The following is a 23187-nucleotide window of genomic DNA, read 5'->3' on the forward strand; positions in this document are numbered from 1 at the left end:
AGGATGCTATATATTATGGTATTTGGTTCATGCAGAACTACAGGCTGTGACAGCAATTTTTTTACACTATTTTTTACTTACTCTTTTTTTTTTAGCAGTGGGGTACTATGGAGTTTATGTACGCTATAAAGCCAACACAAGGACGCAACTGTGCTGTTATGAATGGAGATGGTGTCTGACAGGCACTACACTAGACCCGAACCTGTTGTTTTGTCAATTTTGGGACCTTTTTTAGGAAGTTGCAATACCTATCCCTAATAGAACAGGCACAAGAGATGTAGCAGTGCTGAGATTGCTGATTATTAGTAGCAGAACAGGCTGTCAGGACAGCTTTAAATCTCTCCCTGCCTGTGAAAAAGTTCTCCCTATATCACACACTGCACTAACAGACCATATGCAGCACTAATAAGAGGATTTTTTTTTTGTTTAAAGCAGCAAAGGCTCTCACCTAACAAAGCAATGTACTAAGGCCGGGGCCACACAGGGCACTACTGCGATGCTCGCACGACACTCGGCTCGCGCTGGCAGCACAGCAGGAGGAGAGTGTCATGTGAGTGTCCCTGCTAGTGAGGTCCGACTGTGCAAGCAGACCTCAGCTGCGAGGGGCGGGCCGGCACTGAGGAGGGGCGGGCCTGTGCTGCGGAGGGGCGGGCCGCCTCGGAGGAGGGGAGGGATTTATCTCCCTCTCTCCTCCGTAGCCGGCTATTGCGATTCTTGCTCTGAACGGTACCGGTGTAACGCGAGTGCAGTGCGATTTTTCTCTCGCCCCATTCACTTAAATGGGTGCGAGAGAAAAGAGTCACGCATTACAATCGCAGCATGCTGCGATTGTTTTCTCGGTCCGATTAGGGCCGAGAAAATAATCGCCCATGTGTGCTGACACACAGGCTAGAATTGGTCCGAGTGGAATGCGATGTTTTATCGCACTCCACTCGCACCGATTTTCTCGCCGTGTGGCTTAGGCCTAACACTGACCCTATAGCTGGTTCTGCGATTTCTTCAGCTGCTAGCAGCAAATGCACACTATCTTCAGCCCTTACAAGGACTATTTAGGATTTTGCAGCAGGAACGCTATCTCATACAAGGCACTGCACTGTCCCTATACCTGGTTCTACGATTTACACAGCTGCTAGCATCTACTGGACACGATCTTCAGCCCTTACAAGGACTTTTATTAGTTGGCTGTATAAACACTCTCCCGCACACAATACAGTCTATCTACGCCGCCAGCACCCCAATGACTGCGTGTTCACAAAATGGCCGCTGGCTTATATAGCCCCTATGACGCTGTGCAGCCAAGCCAATCACAGTAACACCACAACAAAGATGGCTGCGGTGTTACTGTGAGGGCAAGCAACATCAGAAGTGTTCATTGGCTGGAAAACAGGCGCCAGAAATGAAAATTAAAGTATTCCAGTGGATACAGTGTTATATTACAGTCGGCTAGCGAATAGTCGAATACCCTATTATCCGGATACCTAATAGTGGCGAATACATTCGCTCAGCCCTAGTAACTAACTCACCGGCCATTGAAACAAGAACAGCTCAAGCTTTCACTCAGTCAGCCCCTTTCTGCTGACTTATGTCCACGGCTGGAGCCAGAGAGGTCTCCCTGCTACAACAAGATTCCTGGAGAGATGAGTTTAGCTGCTCCTTCATCCCCTGAGGTGCTACAGTCCTGTCATAACATCAAAGGACCTTAACAGAGTGAGCAGCCTTTCTGGCGAATGCCAGAATTGCCCAAGGGCCAGTACGTCCCCAGTTCAGTTATACCAAGGTTCACCAATTACTTAGGGCTCATTCATATGACCGTTCCATCTGTCCTGGTCAGTTCCTGTTTTTTAGCAAACCTACTGACAGGTCCATCTTTTCAATGTCTTTTGTATATGATCAGATGGCACACGGATGCACTTGTGTGTGCATCCGATCCTACAAAAAAACAAACAACAAACACATAGGATGCCGTATGTCTGTTCCGTTATTATGGAACATGTCCTATTCTGTTCCGTAATTACAGACCGTGACCCAATATAAGTCAATGGGCCATCAAAATCTTCGGAAGCCACATGGAAGCACGTCCGTGTGACCTCCTTCGGGTGCCCCTGCAGTCTGTGTCCCGCTCCCACGCAGCTGCTCGCACTGCAGTGTATCAGCGTCTGTCCGCACTGCAATGTCAGCGTCTGCCCACACTGCAATTCAGATGAAACCCCCGACAGAACCACTCACTCTCTAATGAGGCAAAACAAGACAATTTAGCATCTGTTCCAGTAACCTCCATCTTCTTAGGTGTTCTCAGAGCCGGGGTCATCCGCATTTGTGCGCTAAAAAGACATTAAATTGATGGTACATCTTCAGAACAGAGACCAGAGTCCAAAGAGACTCCCTCTGCTTCATAGTGAGTGCTTCTATTGGGGGTTTTGTCTGAACCATGATTTTGAGATTTACATGAAAACCCTGACGTAAGTGCTCAGCAAGGAGGATAAATGTGTATAGAGAATTACCCAATTTTTGGGAGGTGGAGTGAACAAATCGCAGCGCAAGAATAATATTTTAATTTCTGCGTGGTTCCCCATGTGATATTAATGACAAGAAGACTTTATTCTTCGGGTCATTATGGTTACAGTGATACCAGACATTTTTATGCTGTTACATTTAGTAAAATATTTTTGTGTAACAATTTGTTTTTGCATCACGATATTTTGACTTTATTTTTATGTCAAATAAGCCATATTAGAGCTTGTTTTTTATATGATGAAAAAGCTACATTTGTTTGTGTTTTTTTCCTCTCTTAATTTTTACGATGTTTGTAGTATGGAATAAATAATGCGCCACTCATGAGACATTGCGGGTACTGCGATGCATTTTCACAAAACATGGCAAGAGCGCTGAGGTCATGTAAGGTTACTGACGTTCTCTCCGCTTTCGCCGGGGCGCAGCGCTGCCCAACTGGTGAGAGCGGTGATTATGTCAGTAACCTTATGTAACCTCACCACTCTCTCCGAGTATAGCGGAGGGCAATACCAGACACGGATTTTCCCAAGAACTGTGATGTCATGTAAGGTTATTGATGTCAATCCCAAAAGCATTACCCTAATTGCCACTGTACCAGTGCAATCAGGAAGAGCCAGGGCGAAGCGCAAGACTTGGCACATCTAATAGATGTCCCACTTCTGGGGCAGATGTGGGCTGCTATTTTTGGTCCGGTAAAGAACAAATCAAATAAACATTACCCTTCCCACCTTTGTAATATAATCTCCCAGTTTTCTGCTTTACAATGGCTGGTTATTAAAAATGAGATGGACCCCAGATCATTTTTTTCAATTATTTAAGATGTGGTGTCCCCTCTATTTTTGCTAACCAGCAAAGGTAAAGCTGACAGCTGGGGGCTTCTATTACCAGGGAGGGAACATCCATGGATATCAGCCCACAGATGCTGCTTTAGCTAGTTAGCAAAATAGGGGGGGGGGGGGCACACCTCATATCATTTTTTTAAAAGATTTATTTAGTTTTACACTGTTGTATTGTAATCTGACTGTGCCCAATCAGACGCCAGCATAGGTGTGGGCAGGGGGAAGCGATGAATATTCATTTTGTTTAAGCACTGAGCCAGTGCAGCAGTCTGATGGCCATATTATCTATGGGAAAACACGGCGTGTATAGTTGTCCTGCTCTTACTCCCATTTGAAGCCCCCTAGAACCATTTTACAGCAAGTTCGCATGTTCATTGACTTATATGAGGTACGGGTCCGAGTCCGGGTAAAGTCCAGGTACCTGGATAGAACTTTGGACTAAAGTGAGGCTGAACTCAGCAAACAGAAAAATCCATAGATCCACTCATCCCTACTGATACTTCCCCTCCCTTCCCTCTCTGAGCCTACTCTTTTAGCTCCCCTCTATTACTCACTACTTTCTTTCTCCCTCTCTCATTTTCTCCCCCCCCCCACCTTTCTTCTTTACTTGGAAAGTATACTTTTTTTATGCTTTATTGAACTACACTTTCACTATGAAGTCTCTTCTGCTCGTTATTTCACTGTACTTATGTAATTTGTTATATGATCTTGGAGAATCTTTATATTCTATGTAATTCTAGAAATGGCTGAATGTGCTTTATTGTTTGCACTTATACAATTTAGTTTTACCTTTTATTGTCTTTTTTTTGCTGTTCACTTTAAATTAATAGACAAGATTAAGAAAGAAAGAATGATTTTTTAATACAAAATTTATAACCAAGAATCATCCAAAAGAAAAACATAAAAGGAAAGGTACAATCAGTGTGACCGAGACCAAGAGTTAGATATTCCACAACAATCCCAGATATTAATGGAGGACAGTAACAAATATATCATCAGATGAACAGAGTCAGATATAAGTGACCTGTTCTTTATTATCCATCTATTAGATTGGAAAATGTCTAGTCATCAATCACTAAGAAGTTTCTTTACAAATTGTTGAGCAATTACAATAGTACAGATAAGTCAACAACTTCCAAGAATGATGACAAGAAAAGCCGATCTGACCTTTACTAGTCGCCTCATTTATGGGAAAAAAGTGAAGAAACTCTTATCAGAGACTCCATTGTAGAAGAAGAGAACAAAAGGTATAAAAATGTCTTTTAGTAACAGAGAATTATAAGCAGCGTATACATCAGAGGTCTCAAACGTGTGGCCCCTCAGGCTGCTTCGTGCGGCCTTCAGGCCCATGCCCCTGTTGACTAATGCGGCTGGTGCAGGGGCAGTAGCCACTGTCAGCGCTTGATGTCAGATGATTGAGCGCGCAGCGCTGGCAAAACAAAGTCAAGCTCTCTGTGCACAACTATTCCTCCAATGGAAACTGCCTGACCTCAGCTGCTTACCTTCTGAATGGCGGACGGCTGCGACTGCATTGGAAACGTTCTGCACAGAGAGTTTGACTCTGAGCGCGCAGCGCCGGCAAAACAATCATCTGACATCAAGAGCTGACAGTGGCTACTGCCGATGCACCGGCCACGATAGTCAACGGGGGCACGACCTGCAGACAGCAAGAAGCAGAGAAGAGGCAGCTGAGGTAACGTGGGACAGGTGAGAATAATGGCTTTTTTTGTGTGTATGAACAACGGCACATTAGGGGACTAGTATGGGACATAACTACAAGCAGAGGACCAGGAAAGGGAACATTACTACAAGAAGAGGACCAGCATGGGCAGATTAGTATAAGGGGAACAGGAAAGGGCACATTACCACTGGATTGGGACATTACTATAGGATGGGGACAAGGATTGGGACATTACTATAGGATGGGGACAAGGTTGAGTCACAATACAACAAGATAGAGAACATTACTAAAAGATGTTGGCCAAAATTACTATATGGTACTAATTGTAACACCATTAGTTACAAGAAAGGGATAAAATGTAAACAAGAAAAAATAAATTTATATATATATTTTAGCATCAGATTATCAGCAAAAGCAATATGATCATTTGACTTATATTCTTTATCACCAGTTTCTTATATTATGATGGTTTCTTCCTGCTGCTGCTTCTCCCTAATATTATGGAACCATTCCATAGACCTAATACAGCATGAAGGGGCTCGGAGAAGGCGGCAGTGAAGGTGTATAAGTGTCTGATGGGGTCACACAGCTCATAAAAGGACAACTGCCCGGCCCCATAATCCAGATGTATCCTAATTCTATCACTGGAGATCTTGTCAGGTAACTCGATCTCTTCACTGTCATGTCTCACTGAATACTGATCATTACATCTCCACAAACTCCAAGACTTGTTATTCTCTCCAATCAGTGACTGATCTCCCCTCCTGTCTATACTGGGGTAACACATCCCCACCATCCACCCCCCTGATCTACGGCCCTCCACATCCCAGTAATATCGTCCTGAGGTAAATCCCCTCCTGCTCATCACCTGATCCTCCTGGAATCTCTCTGCTGTTTCTGGATGATTCTGCTTCTCTTCTGTACAGGTTGCAGTTTTCAGGTCGTCTGATATAAGGAGATCATTAGCAGCTGTGTTTACATCCAGTAATATGTCTGCAGGACCCTCTACATAGATCCCCCTCCTTATACCGGTTATTACCTCACATAATGTCTGTAATGTGTGTGAGATCACAGCCACATCCAGGTCATCTCCATCATGGAGCTGTTTATCATGTCCCCCTGTGTCCTCATCACCTTCCTCCTCCTCAGGATCACACAAGTCCCCGGTGTCTGGTTCCTGTAAGATGGTCAGTGGATCAGTCATGTTACACAGCTCCTCAATGTGCCTCATCTTCCTGGACAGCTCGTCCTTCTTTATTTCCAGTTGATGGATCAGAGCAGACAGTGACAGTGACTCTTCCTTTTCCTGCCTGGAGATCTCACTCAGGACCTTCTTCTCCAGGTCGTCCACCCGTCTCCTGATGTCTGTACACAGGGCAGTGACACACTCGGCTTCTCCAGCTGCTTTCTCTTGAGTTTTTCTCCTGCACTCCTCCAGACTCCGGACTCTTTCCTCAGTCTCCTCTCTCTTTGTGGTCAGTTTCTGGAGAACATTTCTCAGTTTCTTCTTCTGGTTTCCTGAGGCCTCATCCAGTGACTCCATGTTATGTCCATTATGTTTCCCAATCAAACTGCAGGACACACAGATACAAGCCGCGTCCTTAGTGCAGTAATATTCCAGGATCTTCTTATGGACAGAACATTTCCTTTTCTCCAGAGAAGTGCTGGGATCAGATAAGACATGTTCTGGTGATTTGCTGTGAGCCCTCAGGTGTTTCTCACACAGAGAAGCCTCACAGTGTAGACAGGATCTAACAGCAGGTACAGGAGAGTCCACACAGTAAGTGCAGCAGATCCCGGTGATCTCCTCTTGTTCTTGCTGAGTAACCAGGAAACGTTCTGCGACAGTTTGAAGATATAAATTCCTCATCAGCGCCGGCCGCTCCTGAAACTCTTCTCTGCATTCAGGACAGGAATAAACTCCAGACTCGTCCTGTGTATCCAGCACACGATCAATACAGACCCAGCAGAAGTTGTGTCCACATCTCAGCATTACAGGATCCTTAAAAATAGATGAACAGATGGAGCAGAGCAGCTCGTCTCTCAGATCAGCAGACGCCATTGCTGAAAAAGAGAAACAAAACTACAATTATCTCATACTCAGAAAGCAAGGGTTGAGCTTAGAGAGAGGTGACATTATCTAGCGCTCTTGCAAGATCACTTCGAAATTGTCAGTTTTTCTGATTTTTCTCTTTATAGGGATATTTGAGTAAAATGTAAATTGTTCCTTTATTCTATAAACTACTGACAACGTCTCCGAATCTACAAGCAAAAAATGTTGTGTTTATTTTTCTGAAAATTAGAAATGGTCAAAGTAAGAAAAAGAAGGGAATTTTGTTTACTTACCGTAAATTCCTTTTCTTCTAGCTCCAATTGGGAGACCCAGACAATTGGGGTGTATAGCTTATGCCTCCGGAGGCCACACAAAGTATTACACTAAAAGTGTAAAGCCCCTCCCCTTCAGCCTATACACCCCCCGTACTGCTACGGGCTCATCAGTTTTGGTGCAAAAGCCCGAAGGAGGAAAAAATTATAAACTGGTTTAAAGTAAATTCAATCCGAAGGAATATCGGAGAACTGAAACCATTTAACATGAACAACATGTGTATACAAAAACAGGGGCGGGTGCTGGGTCTCCCAATTGGAGCTAGAAGAAAAGGAATTTACGGTAAGTAAACAAAATTCCCTTCTTCTTTGTCGCTCCTTATTGGGAGACCCAGACAATTGGGACGTCCAAAAGCAGTCCCTGGGTGGGTAAATAATACCTCATAATAGAGCCGTAACGGCTCCGTCCTACAGGTGGGCAACTGCCGCCTGAAGGACTCGCCTACCTAGGCTGGCATCTGCCGAAGCATAGGTATGCACCTGATAGTGCTTCGTGAAAGTGTGCAGGCTCGACCAGGTAGCTGCCTGACACACCTGCTGAGCCGTAGCCTGGTGTCGCAAGGCCCAGGACGCTCTCACGGCCCTGGTAGAATGGGCCTTCAGTCCTGAGGGAACCGGAAGCCCCGAGGAACGGTAAGCTTCGAGAATTGGTTCCTTGATCCACCGAGCCAGGGTTGACTTGGAAGCTTGTGTCCCTTTACGCTGGCCAGCGACAAGGACAAGAGTGCATCCGAGCGGCGCAGGGGCGCCGTACGAGAAATGTAGATCTTGGCGGACGTTGGTTTCCTAGCCTGTCTCATAGTGGCAATGACCTCTTGAGATAATCCTGAAGACGCTAGGATCCAGGACTCAATGGCCACACAGTCAGGTTGAGGGCCGCAGAATTCAGATGGAAAAACGGCCCTTGAGACAGCAAATCTGGTCGGTCTGGCAGTGCCCACGGTTGGCCGACCGTGAGATGCCACAGATCCGGGTACCACGACCTCCTCGGCCAGTCTGGAGCGACGAGGATGACGCGGCGGCAGTCGGCCCTGATCTTGCGTAACACTCTGGGCAACAGTGCCAGAGGAGGAAACACATAAGGAAGCCGAAACTGCGACCAATCCTGAACTAAGGCGTCTGCCGCCAGAGCTCTGTGATCTTGAGATCGAGCCATGAATGTTGGGACCTTGTTGTTGTGCCGTGACGCCATTAGGTCGACGTCCGGCATCCCCCAGCGGCAACAGATCTCCTGAAACACGTCCGGGTGAAGGGACCATTCCCCTGCGTCCATGCCCTGGCGACTGAGAAAGTCTGCTTCCCAGTTTTCTACGCCCGGGATGTGAACTGCGGATATGGTGGATGCTGTGGCTTCCACCCACAGCAGAATCCGCCGGACTTCCTGGAAGGCTTGCCGACTGCGTGTCCCACCTTGGTGGTTGATGTAAGCCACCGCTGTGGAGTTGTCCGACTGAATTCGGATCTGCTTGCCTTCCAGCCACTGCTGGAACGCTTTTAGGGCAAGATACACTGCCCTGATCTCCAGAACATTGATCTGAAGTGAGGACTCTTGCTGAGTCCACGTACCCTGAGCCCTGTGGTGGAGAAAAACTGCTCCCCACCCTGACAGACTCGCGTCCGTCGTGACCACCGCCCAGGATGGGGGTAGGAAGGATTTCCCCTTCGATAATGAAGTGGGAAGAAGCCACCACCGAAGGGAAGCTTTGGTTGCCTGAGAGAGGGAAACGTTCCTGTCTAGGGACGTCGGCATCCTGTCCCACTTGCGTAGGATGTCCCATTGAAGTGGACGCAGGTGAAACTGCGCGAAAGGGACTGCTTCCATTGCTGCCACCATCTTCCCCAGGAAGTGCATGAGGCGCCTCAAGGGGTGTGACCGACCTTGAAGGAGAGATTGCACCCCTGTCTGTAGTGAACGCTGTTTGTCCAGCGGAAGCTTCACTATCGCTGGAAGAGTATGAAACTCCATGCCAAGATATGTCAGCGATTGGACCGGTGTCAGATTTGACTTTGGAAAATTGATGATCCACCCGAAACTCTGGAGAATCTCCAGAGTAACGTTGAGGCTGTGTTGGCATGCCTCTTGAGAGGGTGCCTTGACCAGCAGATCGTCTAAGTAAGGTATCACTGAGTGACCCTGAGAGTGGAGGACCGCAACTACTGTAGCCATGACCTTGGTGAAAACCCTTGGGGCTGTCGCCAGGCCGAACGGCAGTGCCGCGAACTGAAGGTGTTCGTCTCCTATGGCGAAGCGCAAGAAGCGCTGATGCTCTGGAGCAATTGGTACGTGGAGATAAGCATCCTTGATATCGATCGATGCTAGGAAATCTCCTTGGGACATTGAGGCGATGACGGAGCGGAGGGATTCCATCCGGAACCGCCTGGTCCTTACGTGTTTGTTGACCTCCTTCGCACAAAGCATAAAAACTGATGAGCCCGTAGCAGTACGGGGGGTGTATAGGCTGAAGGGGAGGGGCTTTACACTTTTAGTGTAATACTTTGTGTGGCCTCCGGAGGCATAAGCTATACACCCCAATTGTCTGGGTCTCCCAATAAGGAGCGACAAAGAAAAAAACAAAAAAAAAAAAAACAACAACCCCTAAAAACAAATGCACAGTGCTTTCAGACACACACAAAAATGCAAATAAAACAAGTTCCTAATCATTTAGAAACAACAATAATAATAATGATTTATTTCATGAAGAGTTCAGAAATCAATATTTTGTAGAATAACCATGATGTTTAATCACAGCTTTCATGCCTCATGGCTGCCTTCCACCAGTCTGTCACACTGCTTTTGAATGACCTTATGCCACTTCTGGCTCAAAAATGTGTTCCTTGTTTGATGGCTTGTGACTATCCTTCTTCCTCTTGATTACATTCCAGAGGTTTTCAATGGGGTTCAGGTCTGGAGATTGGGCTGGCCAGGACAGGGTTTTGATGTGGTGGTCCTTAATTCACACATTGATTGACCTAGCTGTGTGGCATGGCACATTGGCAGGACAGAGTTGGGGAACATTGCCTGAGCAGAAGGAAGCAACTGTTTTTTTCCAGGATAACCTTGTGTGCGGCTTGATTCATATGTCCTTCACCAATATGTGTTGAATTTTAAAATTACCTAATTTTCAGCTTTACCCAACACCTGATTGTTTAATGGTTAGATGGAGACCTGGAGAGGTGTACAAGCCACAGTGCGTGAAATTTTGTGGCGGAGCTTTGATGATCTGGGTATGCTGCAGCAAGGCTAGAATTGGGCATGTATAACTTTGCGAAGGATGTAAGAATCAAGCCGCATACAAGGTTATCCTGCGAGAACACTTGCTTCCTTCTACTCAGGCAATGTTCCCCAACTCTGAGGACTGGGTTTTTCCAGCAGGACAATGTGCCATGCCATACAGCTAGGTCAATCAATGTGTGGATGAAGGACCACCACATCAAAACCCTGTCCTGGCCAGCCCAATCTCCAGACCTGAACCCCATTGAAGACCTCTGGAATGTAATCAAGAGGAAGATGGATAGTCACAAGCCATCAAACAAAGAACTGCTTACATTTTTGCACCAAAAGTGGCATAAGGTCACCCAAGAGAAGTGTTAAAGACTGCTAGAAAGCAGCCAAGATGCATGAAAGCTGTGATTAAAAAATTAATGGCTATTCAACAAAATATTGATTTCTGCATTAAAACGTTTCTAAATGGTTATCAACTTGTTTTCTTTGCATTATTTGAGGTCTGAAAGCAATGCTTTTTTTTGTTATTTTGATCATTTCTCATTTTTAGAAAATAAATACAACATTTTTTGCTTGGAAATTCGGAGACATGTTGTCCTTTTATTCTATAAACTACTATTTACATTTTACTCAAACAAAATACCTATAAAAGAGAAAAACAACAACCTTTGGAACTGGTATATATATACACACACACACACACACACACACACACACACACACACACACACACACACACATACACACACACCTTCCTGGTTTCTTCTGCTTTTTTTTTTTTTAAGTTCAACAAAACATGTTTCAAATGTTCATATAAGAAGTAGTGATAGGTACCATTCCCACCCCTGAAATAATAGGGTCCGGAAAATGTGCTAGGGCTTATTTTCAGGGGGTCTTATCTTTTCCCATGAACAATCCACATTTATTCTTGAATAAGACAAAATCAAACATTTATTCAAATATAATTATGGCATCACATTCTGGAACATCAACATTTTGTGATAATCATGTTCCAGATACACATTTTCTTATCTGATCTGCTATTCTCATGGTGCAAGTCCAGTCCTATAGTGATGGATACATGTATTTACAAAGATTAACCTCTTCACGACCTGCGGATTTTGCACTTTCCATTTTTTTTATACCACCATTCTTCCGAGAGCCATAACTTTTTTATTTCTTCGTCAATATAGGCATGTGAGGGCTGGTTTTGTTGCGGAAGGAGATGTACTTTTAATTGAAACCATGAGTTTTACCATATAGTGTACTGGAAAACAGCAAAAAAATTCCAAATGTGCAAAAATTGCAAAAAGAGAAACACAATTGTACAATTATGTTTGAGATATTTTATTCACAGTGTTCACTATATATGGTAAAACTGATGTGTTGTGAATAAGTTTTCCAATTTGGGGCTCCCTCTTGTGGTCAGTGCTGGAGGTGCAGTTGATTTGTGGAATGAAAGCCACACACCTGTAGAGGACTGGCAATCCAGGTCAGATTGGGACTATATAACTGAGTAGTTTTCTCTTGTTACTTGCCGGTGCTCAATGGCCTCCTGTGTGTTAAGGACATTCTGTAACCAGCCCTGCTCACTACCAGAACTCCTCTCAGATAAGTGGTCTTTGTACCTCTGCTGTTTGTTTTCCACTTTTTTGTTGTTTCTTCTGCTTTGATACTAATGCTTGATTCCTATGTTGTCTGTGTGGAATTCTTGGTGGAATGGGATCATTCCCTGCTGGGAGTGTCTGTATACTTAGCTCCATGATTCTCCAAGGTTTTGTGTTTGTAATGCTTGGTATTAATTCTGTCCCTCATCTATATTAGTGTTTTTGGATTCCAGTAACATCAGAGTGCTGATACAGTGGGGGAGAGGTTGTGTGACCTCAGGATTTTTCCATATCAGAAGTGTGGTATATATTAGGTTTTTTCCCGGTTGCAGACAGTGCTCCTTCCTATCCTTTCCTATAAAGATAGTTTGGGCCTCACCTTTGCTGAATCTGTCTTTTCTAGCTTTGTATTGTGTGCCTCAGGTCAATGCAAGTTCGTAGACACCATACATGTAAAGGTTTACTTTCATCTATGGGGTAAAAAAAAAAAAAAAAAAAGTGGTGGACATTTTGCGCCATTTTCAATGACCTGTAGAGTACTCATTTTTTGGCATGTATGGCTCAGTGACTGCTTATTTTTAGCACCTTGAGTTGATATTTTTATTGGTACTGTTTTTGCACAGATGCTACGTTTTGATCGCCAGTTAATGCATTTTGCACAAAATTTGTTGCGACCAAAAAACGTAATTTTGACGTTTGGATTTTTTTCTGCTACACCGTTTACCAATCAGATTAATTGATTTGATATTTTGATAAATTGGGCGTTTCTGAACTTGGCGATATCAAATGTGTATATATTTTTTTAACCCTTTAAATTTCAATGGGGTGAAATTTGAACTTTTCCTAACAGTCCCCCAAGGGGACTATAAGGATCAGCTGTCCGATCGCTCATCGTTTTCTCACGATCAAAGCAGCACCGTTGAGATTGGGAGAAAAGCTCATCTTCTGTAACAGACAGTACTCGGCTGCTGCTTACAGGACCCGAGTCATGTGCTACCATGACAACCATTGGATCCAGGCCATCACGTCTTGTGACTTCTGGTATCGGCCGGTGAGTAAAGTTTTTGCACGACCGCGATTATAATGGCGCTGTCATATTGACAGCGCCATTTAAGAGGTTAATAGGCATTGGGTGTCAGCCTTTGCCTTCTTTTGGAGATGTCTTTTCTTCAATGAAGATTCCTGCTGTATTCTTGAACTTTTTATCACAGAAAGAGGAGGTAATCGGGATCTTGGACTGACTAAGGCTAGGGGACCCTAGCTATCCCTGATCCCAGAATTACCTCTGAAGGTGAGGACATCTGGGCCACCACCCTGGCCGTGCTCCTAACCAGCCCTGATCTAGTACCCCCTCTCTCACATCCAAGGGGGGGAACCGGGATCAGAAAGGTATCCCCACAGAAAATAGACAGGGAAAATCAAAACTCACACAACTCCCAAACAGAGGTATAAGACAACAACTACAATTATCTGATACTCAGAAAGCAAAGGTCGAGGATTTACCATAACCTCCAGAGTAGGGAAAGTCTTTAATGGTAGAACCTCCATAAAAATCACTCCATGGTGAGAAAAACGTGACACTTTTAGCTGCTTGGATACTTCCTCATGGAGCTGCAACTAGGGATTATATTTTAAGCATACTCCAAAAAGTCCCCTGAAAATCCTCCCAGGGATTAGTTTTAGGGCAAGTATTGTTTTTGGGGACACAGGGTAGTGAAGAGTGAGCACTTACATGCTCGGTAATCATAACGATCAGTCAGGTGCTTGGAAGGGCTTCACTCATGTACTGAGTATAAATGAAGTCAATGGGAAAAGTAGTTTTACATTGACTTCCATTATACTGGGTACATGAGTGGAGCCCATCTGAGCATCCAACTGCTTGTTATAAAAAAACCCCAAATCTTTATTTTTATATAGCCCTAACATATTCCGCGGCGCTTTACATACATCAGGAACACTGTCCCCATTGGGGCTCACAATCTAAAGTCCCTATCTGTATGTTTTTGGAGTGTGGGAGGAAACCGGAGTACCTGGAAGAAACCCACGCAAACACAAGGAGAACATACAATCTCTTTGCAGATGTTGTCCTTGGTGGGATTCAAACCCAGGACCCCAGCGCTGCAAGACTGCAGTGCTAACCACTGAGCCACCGTACCGCCCTTATTTAATGCTCAGCGAGCGTGTTCGGCACTTCTCGTTACTTGACAGAGCATAGAGGTGCTCGGGTAATCACAGAGGTTGGCCAAGTATGGCCAGGTGCTCAGATGTTTCCGCCATGAAACTACAAAGCATTGACTCGCTTCACTGCATGATGTGAACCATTCACAGCCTCTTAATGGTTCACACTGGGGTTAAGACAACGTTTTCTGATGTGTATCAGAAGAAGACTAGTCCTCCTTGCCCCGGAAATGCTCAGTTCATGGCTGGCTGTATGTGGGCAGAGAGGCCACCTACCCAATCATTAAATTAAATTATACTCGAGTTGAGCATTTTTAGAAAGAGCCTGACCAGCTGGAATTGAGTACTGACCACCCGAGCATTTTAGTGCTCACCCATCTCTACTCGTTATCAGTATCAAGCACACAAGCATGTTAGTGTGACGCCCTGGACTAGCCAGGTAGTCACAGACATAACACCACACATTCCTTCCCCTGGATAGTAACACCAGTCAGAAAAAAACCCTTGTTGCCTCCCTCCAGGGTCTGATGTCCACACCAGGTGGGGCGGAGCCAGGCGGTTGGCCCCACCCACCGAGGAGTTCAGAGGCCTGGAGGCGGGAAAAGTGACAGATTCGAGTTGGAGGTGAAAGTGAGAGGTCAGAAACTGCAGGTGTCTGGGTAGGGGCCCAGACACAAACAGCAAGGTTGGCAGACGGTGGTGGCCGTCTGCAGGAGTTAGTGGACCTCTGCAGAACCGTAGAACCGGGGTTGGGCGGTGGCCCGCCGGTACCAAACCGGGGAGTGGAGTGAAGCTAAGCACAGAGGCAGGGCCATCGGACCCCGACTAGGCTTGGAGCCGCCGACAACGGTCAAATCCGAGTGTGACCGGAACCCCAGGGGTTTCCTAACAACAAAGACCGACAGAAGGCAACAGTCCACACCGTGAGGATATACAGCCACCGCCACAGGCTAGAGATCCAAGGGCCAGCGCCTGCGGGCAAAACGGGCTCCTCCGGCACCTACACACCGGGGAGCGGACTACCGGTGGGCAACCACAGGAGTCAGAACATTCTAACCAGGTGCAGGGAAAGACAGCCACCATCAGCCGTCCGGGGAGAGCACAAAAACACTGCAGCCGGCTGCGGGACCTGTCCATTCAGCTGTTTGGTTTACCAGAGACACTGTCATTGACTGTCGGAGTGAGTACACCAGTGCCATCCGGCACCGCGCCGCGCTATCCCTGCAACCCTGCATCCCAGCCATCCAGCCTCCCCGTTACACCACCGAGCCCCGGGATCACCAACCCCTACCCACGGAGGGGACAACATCCTAGCTGCTCCCTACCATCGCTCCCGGGATCCCAGTCACCAGCAGCGGTGGTGCCCATTTTCACCACGACCCGTGGGTGGCATCACGAACTATCTCCCTAAACAAACCACCCCCCTTTTTCACTCGTGAACGAGGAGCGCTGCTCGAGTCCCCGGGTCCGGTCCACCGCTCGAGCCACCGAGCAGCAGCAGAGGCCCCGGACCAGAGCGTGTCCCCTCCGCCCGCGACATTAGCACTCGTCCATCACTGAAATACTCGAGTGCTCGGTACTTGAGTCAAGCAGGTCAGATGCTCGGACGGGCTCCATTCGAGTAAAGAGTATAACAGAAGTTTCCAAAAGACCCTACTAGGTCATCTTAAGGAAGGAAGGGGAGCAGGCCAGCTGCCAACCCTTTAAATCCCCATATGCACTCTGAGGACGCGCACTCAGCATTCACTACTGAACGCTGCATGCGCATACAATTAGGTCCTCACGCTGGCCAGTGTGCTCAGGACTTACCGTACTTTTTGGGTGGGATTAGCGCTTTGTGCTAAGCGTTCCCGTAATACAGAAGAGCAGCAGCTTCACCACTTCCAGCGCTGTGTGCGAAATGCCCGATCTGTCAAAACATAAAAACAATTAACCTGATCAGTAAACGTCGTAGCAGCAAAAAATAAAAATTTCCAAACGCCAAAATTATGTTTTTTGGTCATCGTAAATTTTCTGCAAAATGCAACAACGGGTGATCAAAATGGCGCATCTGCGCAAATATGGTACCATTAAAGACATCAGCTCGAGATGCCAAAAAAAAAAAAAAAAAGCCATCACTGAACCTCTTATCATAAAAAATGAGAACAGTACGGGTGGCGGAAAGTAGCGCAAAAAGTGCTCCACTTTTTTTGGACAAACTACTGAATTTGTTTTCCTCACCTCTTAGATAAAAGTAAACCTTTACATGTTTGGTATCTACAAACTCGTACTGACCTGCAGGGCCTACCCCTAGGTACCTGGAACACCAGTGCCAGCAACAACTAGACACGCCAAATCCTGGTTACCGCTCCACGCCAGGGGTAATTGGTTAGTCAGATACAAGGGGATGGCCACCTAGAGGGCGGAGTAAGACCAGAAGACTAGACAACCTGGTGGGAGGGGACAAGCAGGCAGACTGTAGTAGAGAGTGGAAGTGAAAAGGTGCGCCTCGAGCTGGGTCATGTAACGGTGACCCGGGGGCACAGGAGAGTGGTTGCCAGGGCAGGTACACCCGAGTACTGCTGGGACCAGAGCACACACTGGGCACAGGGCCCTAGGTCAGGCGACAGTTTCAGAAAGCCTGGCAAATACCTGCACAGTGAGGGGACATTCACAGACCTCACTGACCCGGGGGCATCAGCAGTAAAGCAAGGATCAGGGTTCGGGACACAAACCAGCCCTATAGGGTCCACATTGCCCGCCGTACGGACGAGGAGACTGCCACCACAAAAAGGGACAGGAGGGCCCCAAATCACTCCAAGCTCCGGGGCCCCAACCACACTGAGGGTGTCGGGGACAAAGCAACTGTCATCAACTGACACTGGAAATACAGGGACCTTGAACCAGCCGTCCAAAGGTCCAGAGTGAGTAGAGGCTGTAACTACAACCCATGGTGTGGCCTCCCTTATTACTCCATCATACATCTCCCCTACCTGCAGAGGGCCTTCCACCACAGCTGCCATTACCACCAGCCCCGGGGGATAATCAACTCAGCAGCAGCCGTTCCACCATCCTAACCACAACCAGTAGGTGGTGTCACACAAATGACTTTATTCTCCCTTGTAAGTACTCCCCTTTTAAAAAAAAAAAAAAAAAAAAAAAAAAAAGCACCCAGGGCACGGAACCGTGCAATGGCCTCCAAAGTGACATTCCCTACTATACTGCCCGGGACTGAGTACCCCATAACCCTGGGCAACACACATTTAAAAAGTACAATTCATCCTGCAAAACAAACCCTCATATGACAAAGTTAGCGGGAAAAAAACAACAAAAAAAAAACACACTCATTTATGAAGGGGTTAATATTGCAACGTGTCTATACTGACAGTATGTGGAATTGATATTGGATATTAGTGGCTATAAAAATATATCTTCCTAAATTTCAAATGTGTGTGTATCATAATATATATATATATATATATATATATATATATATATATATATATATATATATATATATATATATATATATATATATATATATATATATATATATATATATATATATATATATATATATATACACATACATACATACATACATATATGTATATATCAGTGCTGGCCAAAAGTATTGGCACCCCTGCAATTCTGTCAGAGGATACTCAGTTTCTTCCTGAAAATGATTGCAATCACAAATTCTTTGGCATTATTATCTTCATTTAATTTGTCTTCAATGAAAAAAAACAATAAAAATGTGTCATAAAGCCGAATTGGATATAATTCCACACCAAACATAAAGGGGGTGGACAAAAGTATTGGCACTGTTTGAAAAATCATGCGATGCTTCTCTAATTTGTGTAATTAACAGCACCTGTAACTTACCTGTGGCACCTAACAGGGGTTGGCAATAACTAAATCACACTTGCAGCAGGTGACATGGATTAAAGTTGACTCAACCTCTGTCCTGTGTCCTTGTGTGGACCACATTGAGCATGGAGAAAAAAAAGAAGACCAAAGAACTGTCTGAGGACTTGAGAATCCAAATTGTGAGGAAGCATGAGCAATCTCAAGGCTACAAGTCCATCTCCAAAGACCTGAAAGTTCCTGTGTCTACGGTGCGCAGTGTCACCAAGAAGTGTAAAGCCCATGGCACTGTGGCTAACCTCCCTAGATGTGGAAGGAAAAGAAAAATTGACGAGAGATTTCAACACAAGATTGTGCGGATGATGGATAAAGAACCTCGACTAACATCCAAACAAGTTCAAGCTGCCCTGCAGTCCAAGGGTACAACAGTGTCAACTGTATGGTAGGATACCCAGGAAGACCCCACTTACCCTGAGACATAAAAAAGCCAGGCTGGAGTTTGCCAAAACTTACCTGAGAAAGCCTAAAACGTTTTGGAAGAATGTTCTGTGGTCAGATGAGACAAAAGTAGAGCTTTTTGGGAAAAGCCATCAACATAGAGTTTACAGGAAAAAAAAGAGGCATTCAAAGAAAAGAACACGGTCCCTACAGTCAAACATGGCGGAGGTTCCTTGATGTTTTGGGGTTGCTTTGCTGCCTCTGGCACTGGACTGCTTGACCGTGTGCATGGCATTATGAAGTCTGAAGACAACCAACAAATTTTGCAGAATAATGTAGGGCCCAGTGTGAGAAAGCTGGGTCTCCCTCAGAGGTCATGGGTCTTCCAGCAGGACAATGACCCAAAACACACTTCAAAAAGCACTAGAAAATGGTTTGAGAGAAAGCACTGGAGACTACTAAAGTGGCCAGCAAGGAGTCCAGACCTGAACCCCATAGAACACCTGTGGAGAGATCTCAAAATGGCAGTTTGGAGAAGGCACCCTTCATATCTCAGGGACCTGGAGCAGTTTGCCAAAGAAGAATGGTCTAAAATTCCAGGAGTAAATCAAGAAATAACGTCTGAAACACCATTCTGAGTCTGAACTGGGTGCCAAAACCTAAAAAATCTACACTATAGGGAGAGAAGGTATGCACACCAGTGACTATGTAAGGGGAATATATGAAAAGCAGAAACTGCTGTGTGAATACTGACATGAAAAATCCAATAGCTATATGTAAGATTGAAAATGTGAAAAATGGAATCTGCATTACTGCCATGAACATATGAATAAAGAGAAATTTAGCTACTGAATTGATCAATGCAATAGAGCCCCAACACTACGCCAAAGTATTTCTCTACGTTGGGGTCCCTAGCTTGTGTGTGTCCTCTCATGCAGTTAAAAAACTTACCGTGTATGGGAAGCTGAGACCCAGGCTATATATGTGTATAATGTGGACTGGCAATAGGTGTGGTGGGGCCGAGTTCACAAACGAAAGACAACAAATCAATCAAGAAATAACATCTGGAACACCAATTCTGAGTCTGAACTGGGTGCAAAGACCTAAAAAAATCTACCTTCTCATACCTTCTCTCCATATAAAACTCCTGCAGAGCATTGTAAGAAACTCATTGATGGTTACCGGAAGCGGTTGTTCGCAGTTATTTTGGCTAAAGGTTGTACAACCAAGTATTAGGCTAAGGGTGCCAATACTTTTGTCTGGCCCATTTTTGGAGTTTTGTGTGAAATGATCAATGATTTGATTTTTGTTTCATTCTCTTTTGTGTTTTTTCATTGCAAGCAAAATAAATGAAGATAATAATACCAAAGAATGTGATTGCAATCATTTTCAAGAAGAAACTGAGTATTATCTGACAGAATTGCAGGGTGCCAATACTTTTGGCCAGCACACTCTGTGTGTGTGTGTGTGTGTGTGTGTGTGTGTGTGTGTGTGTGTGTGTGTGTGTGTGTGTGTGTGTCATATTATATATATATATATATATTCTCACTATTCATAAATATATAAAAATAATGTAATTAGTTACAAAAATGTTTTGTGAAATGCAGTGTTATAATCATTGTGGAAATTGTTCTTGCTTTAAGTGAGATATTAATTAAAATTTTACTTATCAAAGAGGGTGTACTCATTTAATCTTAGCACTGTTTATCAGGGAATAAAGAATGAATAATTACAAAATCGTACCTAAAAATATAATTACACAGTAAAACATAAAAAATGACAATGATTGGCCAGTGCAAATATATAGGTAAGCCTATGGATGCCGACCACACAGGGCACCACGACCCCTCACACCGCTCCTCGTACCTTTTGCTATCTGTAGAGCAGCCGTCCCTATGTGACTGGAGACTTGTTATTCCTCACACAACTCAATTGTACTGAGAGAGCAGAGATTAATGAGAAACCTGGACAACCCCTTTACCAGCCGGGAGCAAATCATCTGTGACGCCCTGGCCGGGCCAGGTAGTCACAAATAGGGCCCCGCATTACACCTTCCCTACACAGATGACATCAGCCAACCATTAAACCCTAGTCACCTCAGAGCTTGATGGACACAGAAGGGGGCGGAGCCAGTCGGTTGGCCACGCCCACCGAGGAGTTCAGATAGCCTGAGGCGGGAAAACACAGTGAGTCGAGTGAGGAGAGTCTAGTTGGGAGTTGAGGAGTGAAGTTACGTGGAGGCAGGCCTGTGTGACAGGTCTGCGGCAAACTGACAGGTGCCAGGGTAGGAGCCCGGGCACCTTTGGCTAGGAGGCATACGGAGGCCACTGTCTACAGGAGCCGGGAAGACGGCTCGGTGGAACCGCGGTGGACCGGGACAGGGTAGTGGCCCGCCGGTACCGACCCGGAAACTGGAGCACAAAGAGGGGTACTCAGACCCTGAAGCTAGGTCCAGAAGCTACTGGGGGCTAGCTAATTAACTGAGCCGGCCAGGACTATAGCTTCTATAAATGCATACAGTCGCACACTGAAAAAGCCAAAAATGTACAAGGGAAAATATGGCACTGCATTACTGCAAAAGAGAGATATTTAGTTTATGTATTGGCCAATGCATGTAAGCCCGGACACCAACGGCAAGGTATATCTCTGTAATCCGGGAACCTAACTTAAATGCCACTATCTGGGTTAAAATCATCCGTGTCTGGGCAAAATGCCACTATTTGGACTACACACCTCCATCTATGTGCAGCTAGGCTCCTGCTATAATGGTTATGAACAGAGCCAGGTCTTAAGCCTGCTTTACACGAGACGATAGATTGTGCGATAGCACAATTGATCATACCTGCCCCCGTCGTTTTTGCGTCACGGGCAATTAGTTGCCCGTGGCGCACAAACTCGTTGAACCCACGTCACACGTACTTACCTTCCGGATGACCTCGCTGTGGGCGACGAACGTCCACTTCCTGGTGTGGGCGGGACGTTCGGCGTCACACGGCAGGCGGCCAATAGAAGCGGAGGGGCGGAGATGAGCGGGATGTAAACATGTCGGGTGCCGCGGGAGGCAGGTAAAGCTGCTGTTCATCGTTCCCGTGGTTTCACACGGAGCATCGTGTGATGCCATGGAAACGATGAACAACCGCCGCCATTTTAATTGAACAATTATATGAAACCTAATGACGAGTACACGACTCACGATTTGTGAGCGATACTGCGTCGCTAGGAGGTGTCACACGAAACCACGTCGTGCGGTATGCTGGATGTGCGTCACGAAAACCGTGACCCCAACGACATATCGCACAATCTATCGTCTCGTGTAAAGACCGCTTCAGGGCGAAGTGCTCAGTCAGAAAGAGACTCACTAGAAATATCAAAAAACTGACCCGCACATCCAACAAATGTGAACAGGTGCTAACTGAAAAAACATAGTAACTATAAATGCATACAGTCGCACACTGAACAAGCCAAAAATGTACAAGGGAAAATATGGCACTGCATTACTGCAAAAGAGAGATATTTAGATTATGTATTGCCCAGATACGGATAATTTTAATCCAGATAGTTATAGTTACTATGTTTTTTCAGTTAGCACCTGTTCACATTTGTTGGATTTGCGGGTCAGTTTTTTGAGTGAGTCTTTTTCTGACTGAGCACTCTGCCCTAAGACTGGCTGTGTTCATAACCATTATAGCAGGAGCCTAGCTGCCCATAGATGGAGGTGTGTAGTCCAAATAGTGGCATTTTGCCCAGATACGGATGATTTTAACCCAGATAGTGGCATTTAAGTTAGGTTCCCGGATTACAGAGATATACCTTGCCGTTGGTGGTGGTTGGCTTACATGCATTGGCCAATACATAAACTAAATATCTCTTTTGCAGTAATGCAGTAGCATATTTTCCCTTGTACATTTTTGGCTTTTTCAGTGTGCGACTGTATGCATTTATAGTCACTATGTTTTTTCAGTTAGCAGCTGTTCACATTTGTTGGATGTGCGGGTCAGTTTTTTGATATTTCTAGGACTATAGGTTCTGTCCCACTCCCACCCAAAGTCCCGACTAAAGACAACAGCCCAACGAGGGGGATAGAAAGCCACTGCCACGGCAGAGATCCCACGGGCCAGCGTCTGCGGGCACAGGGCTCTTCCGACACCCACAAGCCGGGGAGCGGACTCCTGACGTTGCAGGCGCAGGTAGTCCACCACCACAAACAGGTGCAGGAGAAAGACAGAAACCACCAAACGGGTGGGGGACCAGACTGCAGCTGGCTGCGGGCACCGACCACCATCACCTTGGTTTACCAGAGACTTATGTGTTTACTAATCGTGAGTACATCAGTGCCCTTCGGCCGCCCATCTCCCTGCACCAGCTCCCCAACGGGTCCTGGGGCCACCATCCCTGCCCACGGAGGGGTTAACAACTTGCTGCGCAACATCTCCCCCGGGTGCCCCGTAATCGCAGCGGTGGTGTCCACCTTCACCACAA

At 45.8% G+C, this 23187-nt stretch overlaps 1 protein-coding gene across 1 annotated transcript in view; it reads right to left on the minus strand.

Annotated features, from left to right (window-relative positions):
* Nucleotides 1-4231: 4231 nt before the first annotated feature.
* LOC142302289 (uncharacterized) overlaps nt 4232-23187 on the minus strand; it is a 79375-nt gene continuing 60419 nt past the window's right edge. The window contains exon 5 of the mRNA XM_075343356.1: nt 4232-7095. Coding sequence (XP_075199471.1) covers nt 5492-7095 — 1604 coding nt within the window. The 3' untranslated portion in view covers nt 4232-5491. The remainder of the gene's footprint in view (nt 7096-23187) is intronic.

This window comes from Anomaloglossus baeobatrachus, chromosome 4 (genome assembly GCF_048569485.1).
Source record: "Anomaloglossus baeobatrachus isolate aAnoBae1 chromosome 4, aAnoBae1.hap1, whole genome shotgun sequence".
Classification (NCBI taxonomy): Eukaryota; Metazoa; Chordata; class Amphibia; order Anura; family Aromobatidae; genus Anomaloglossus; species Anomaloglossus baeobatrachus.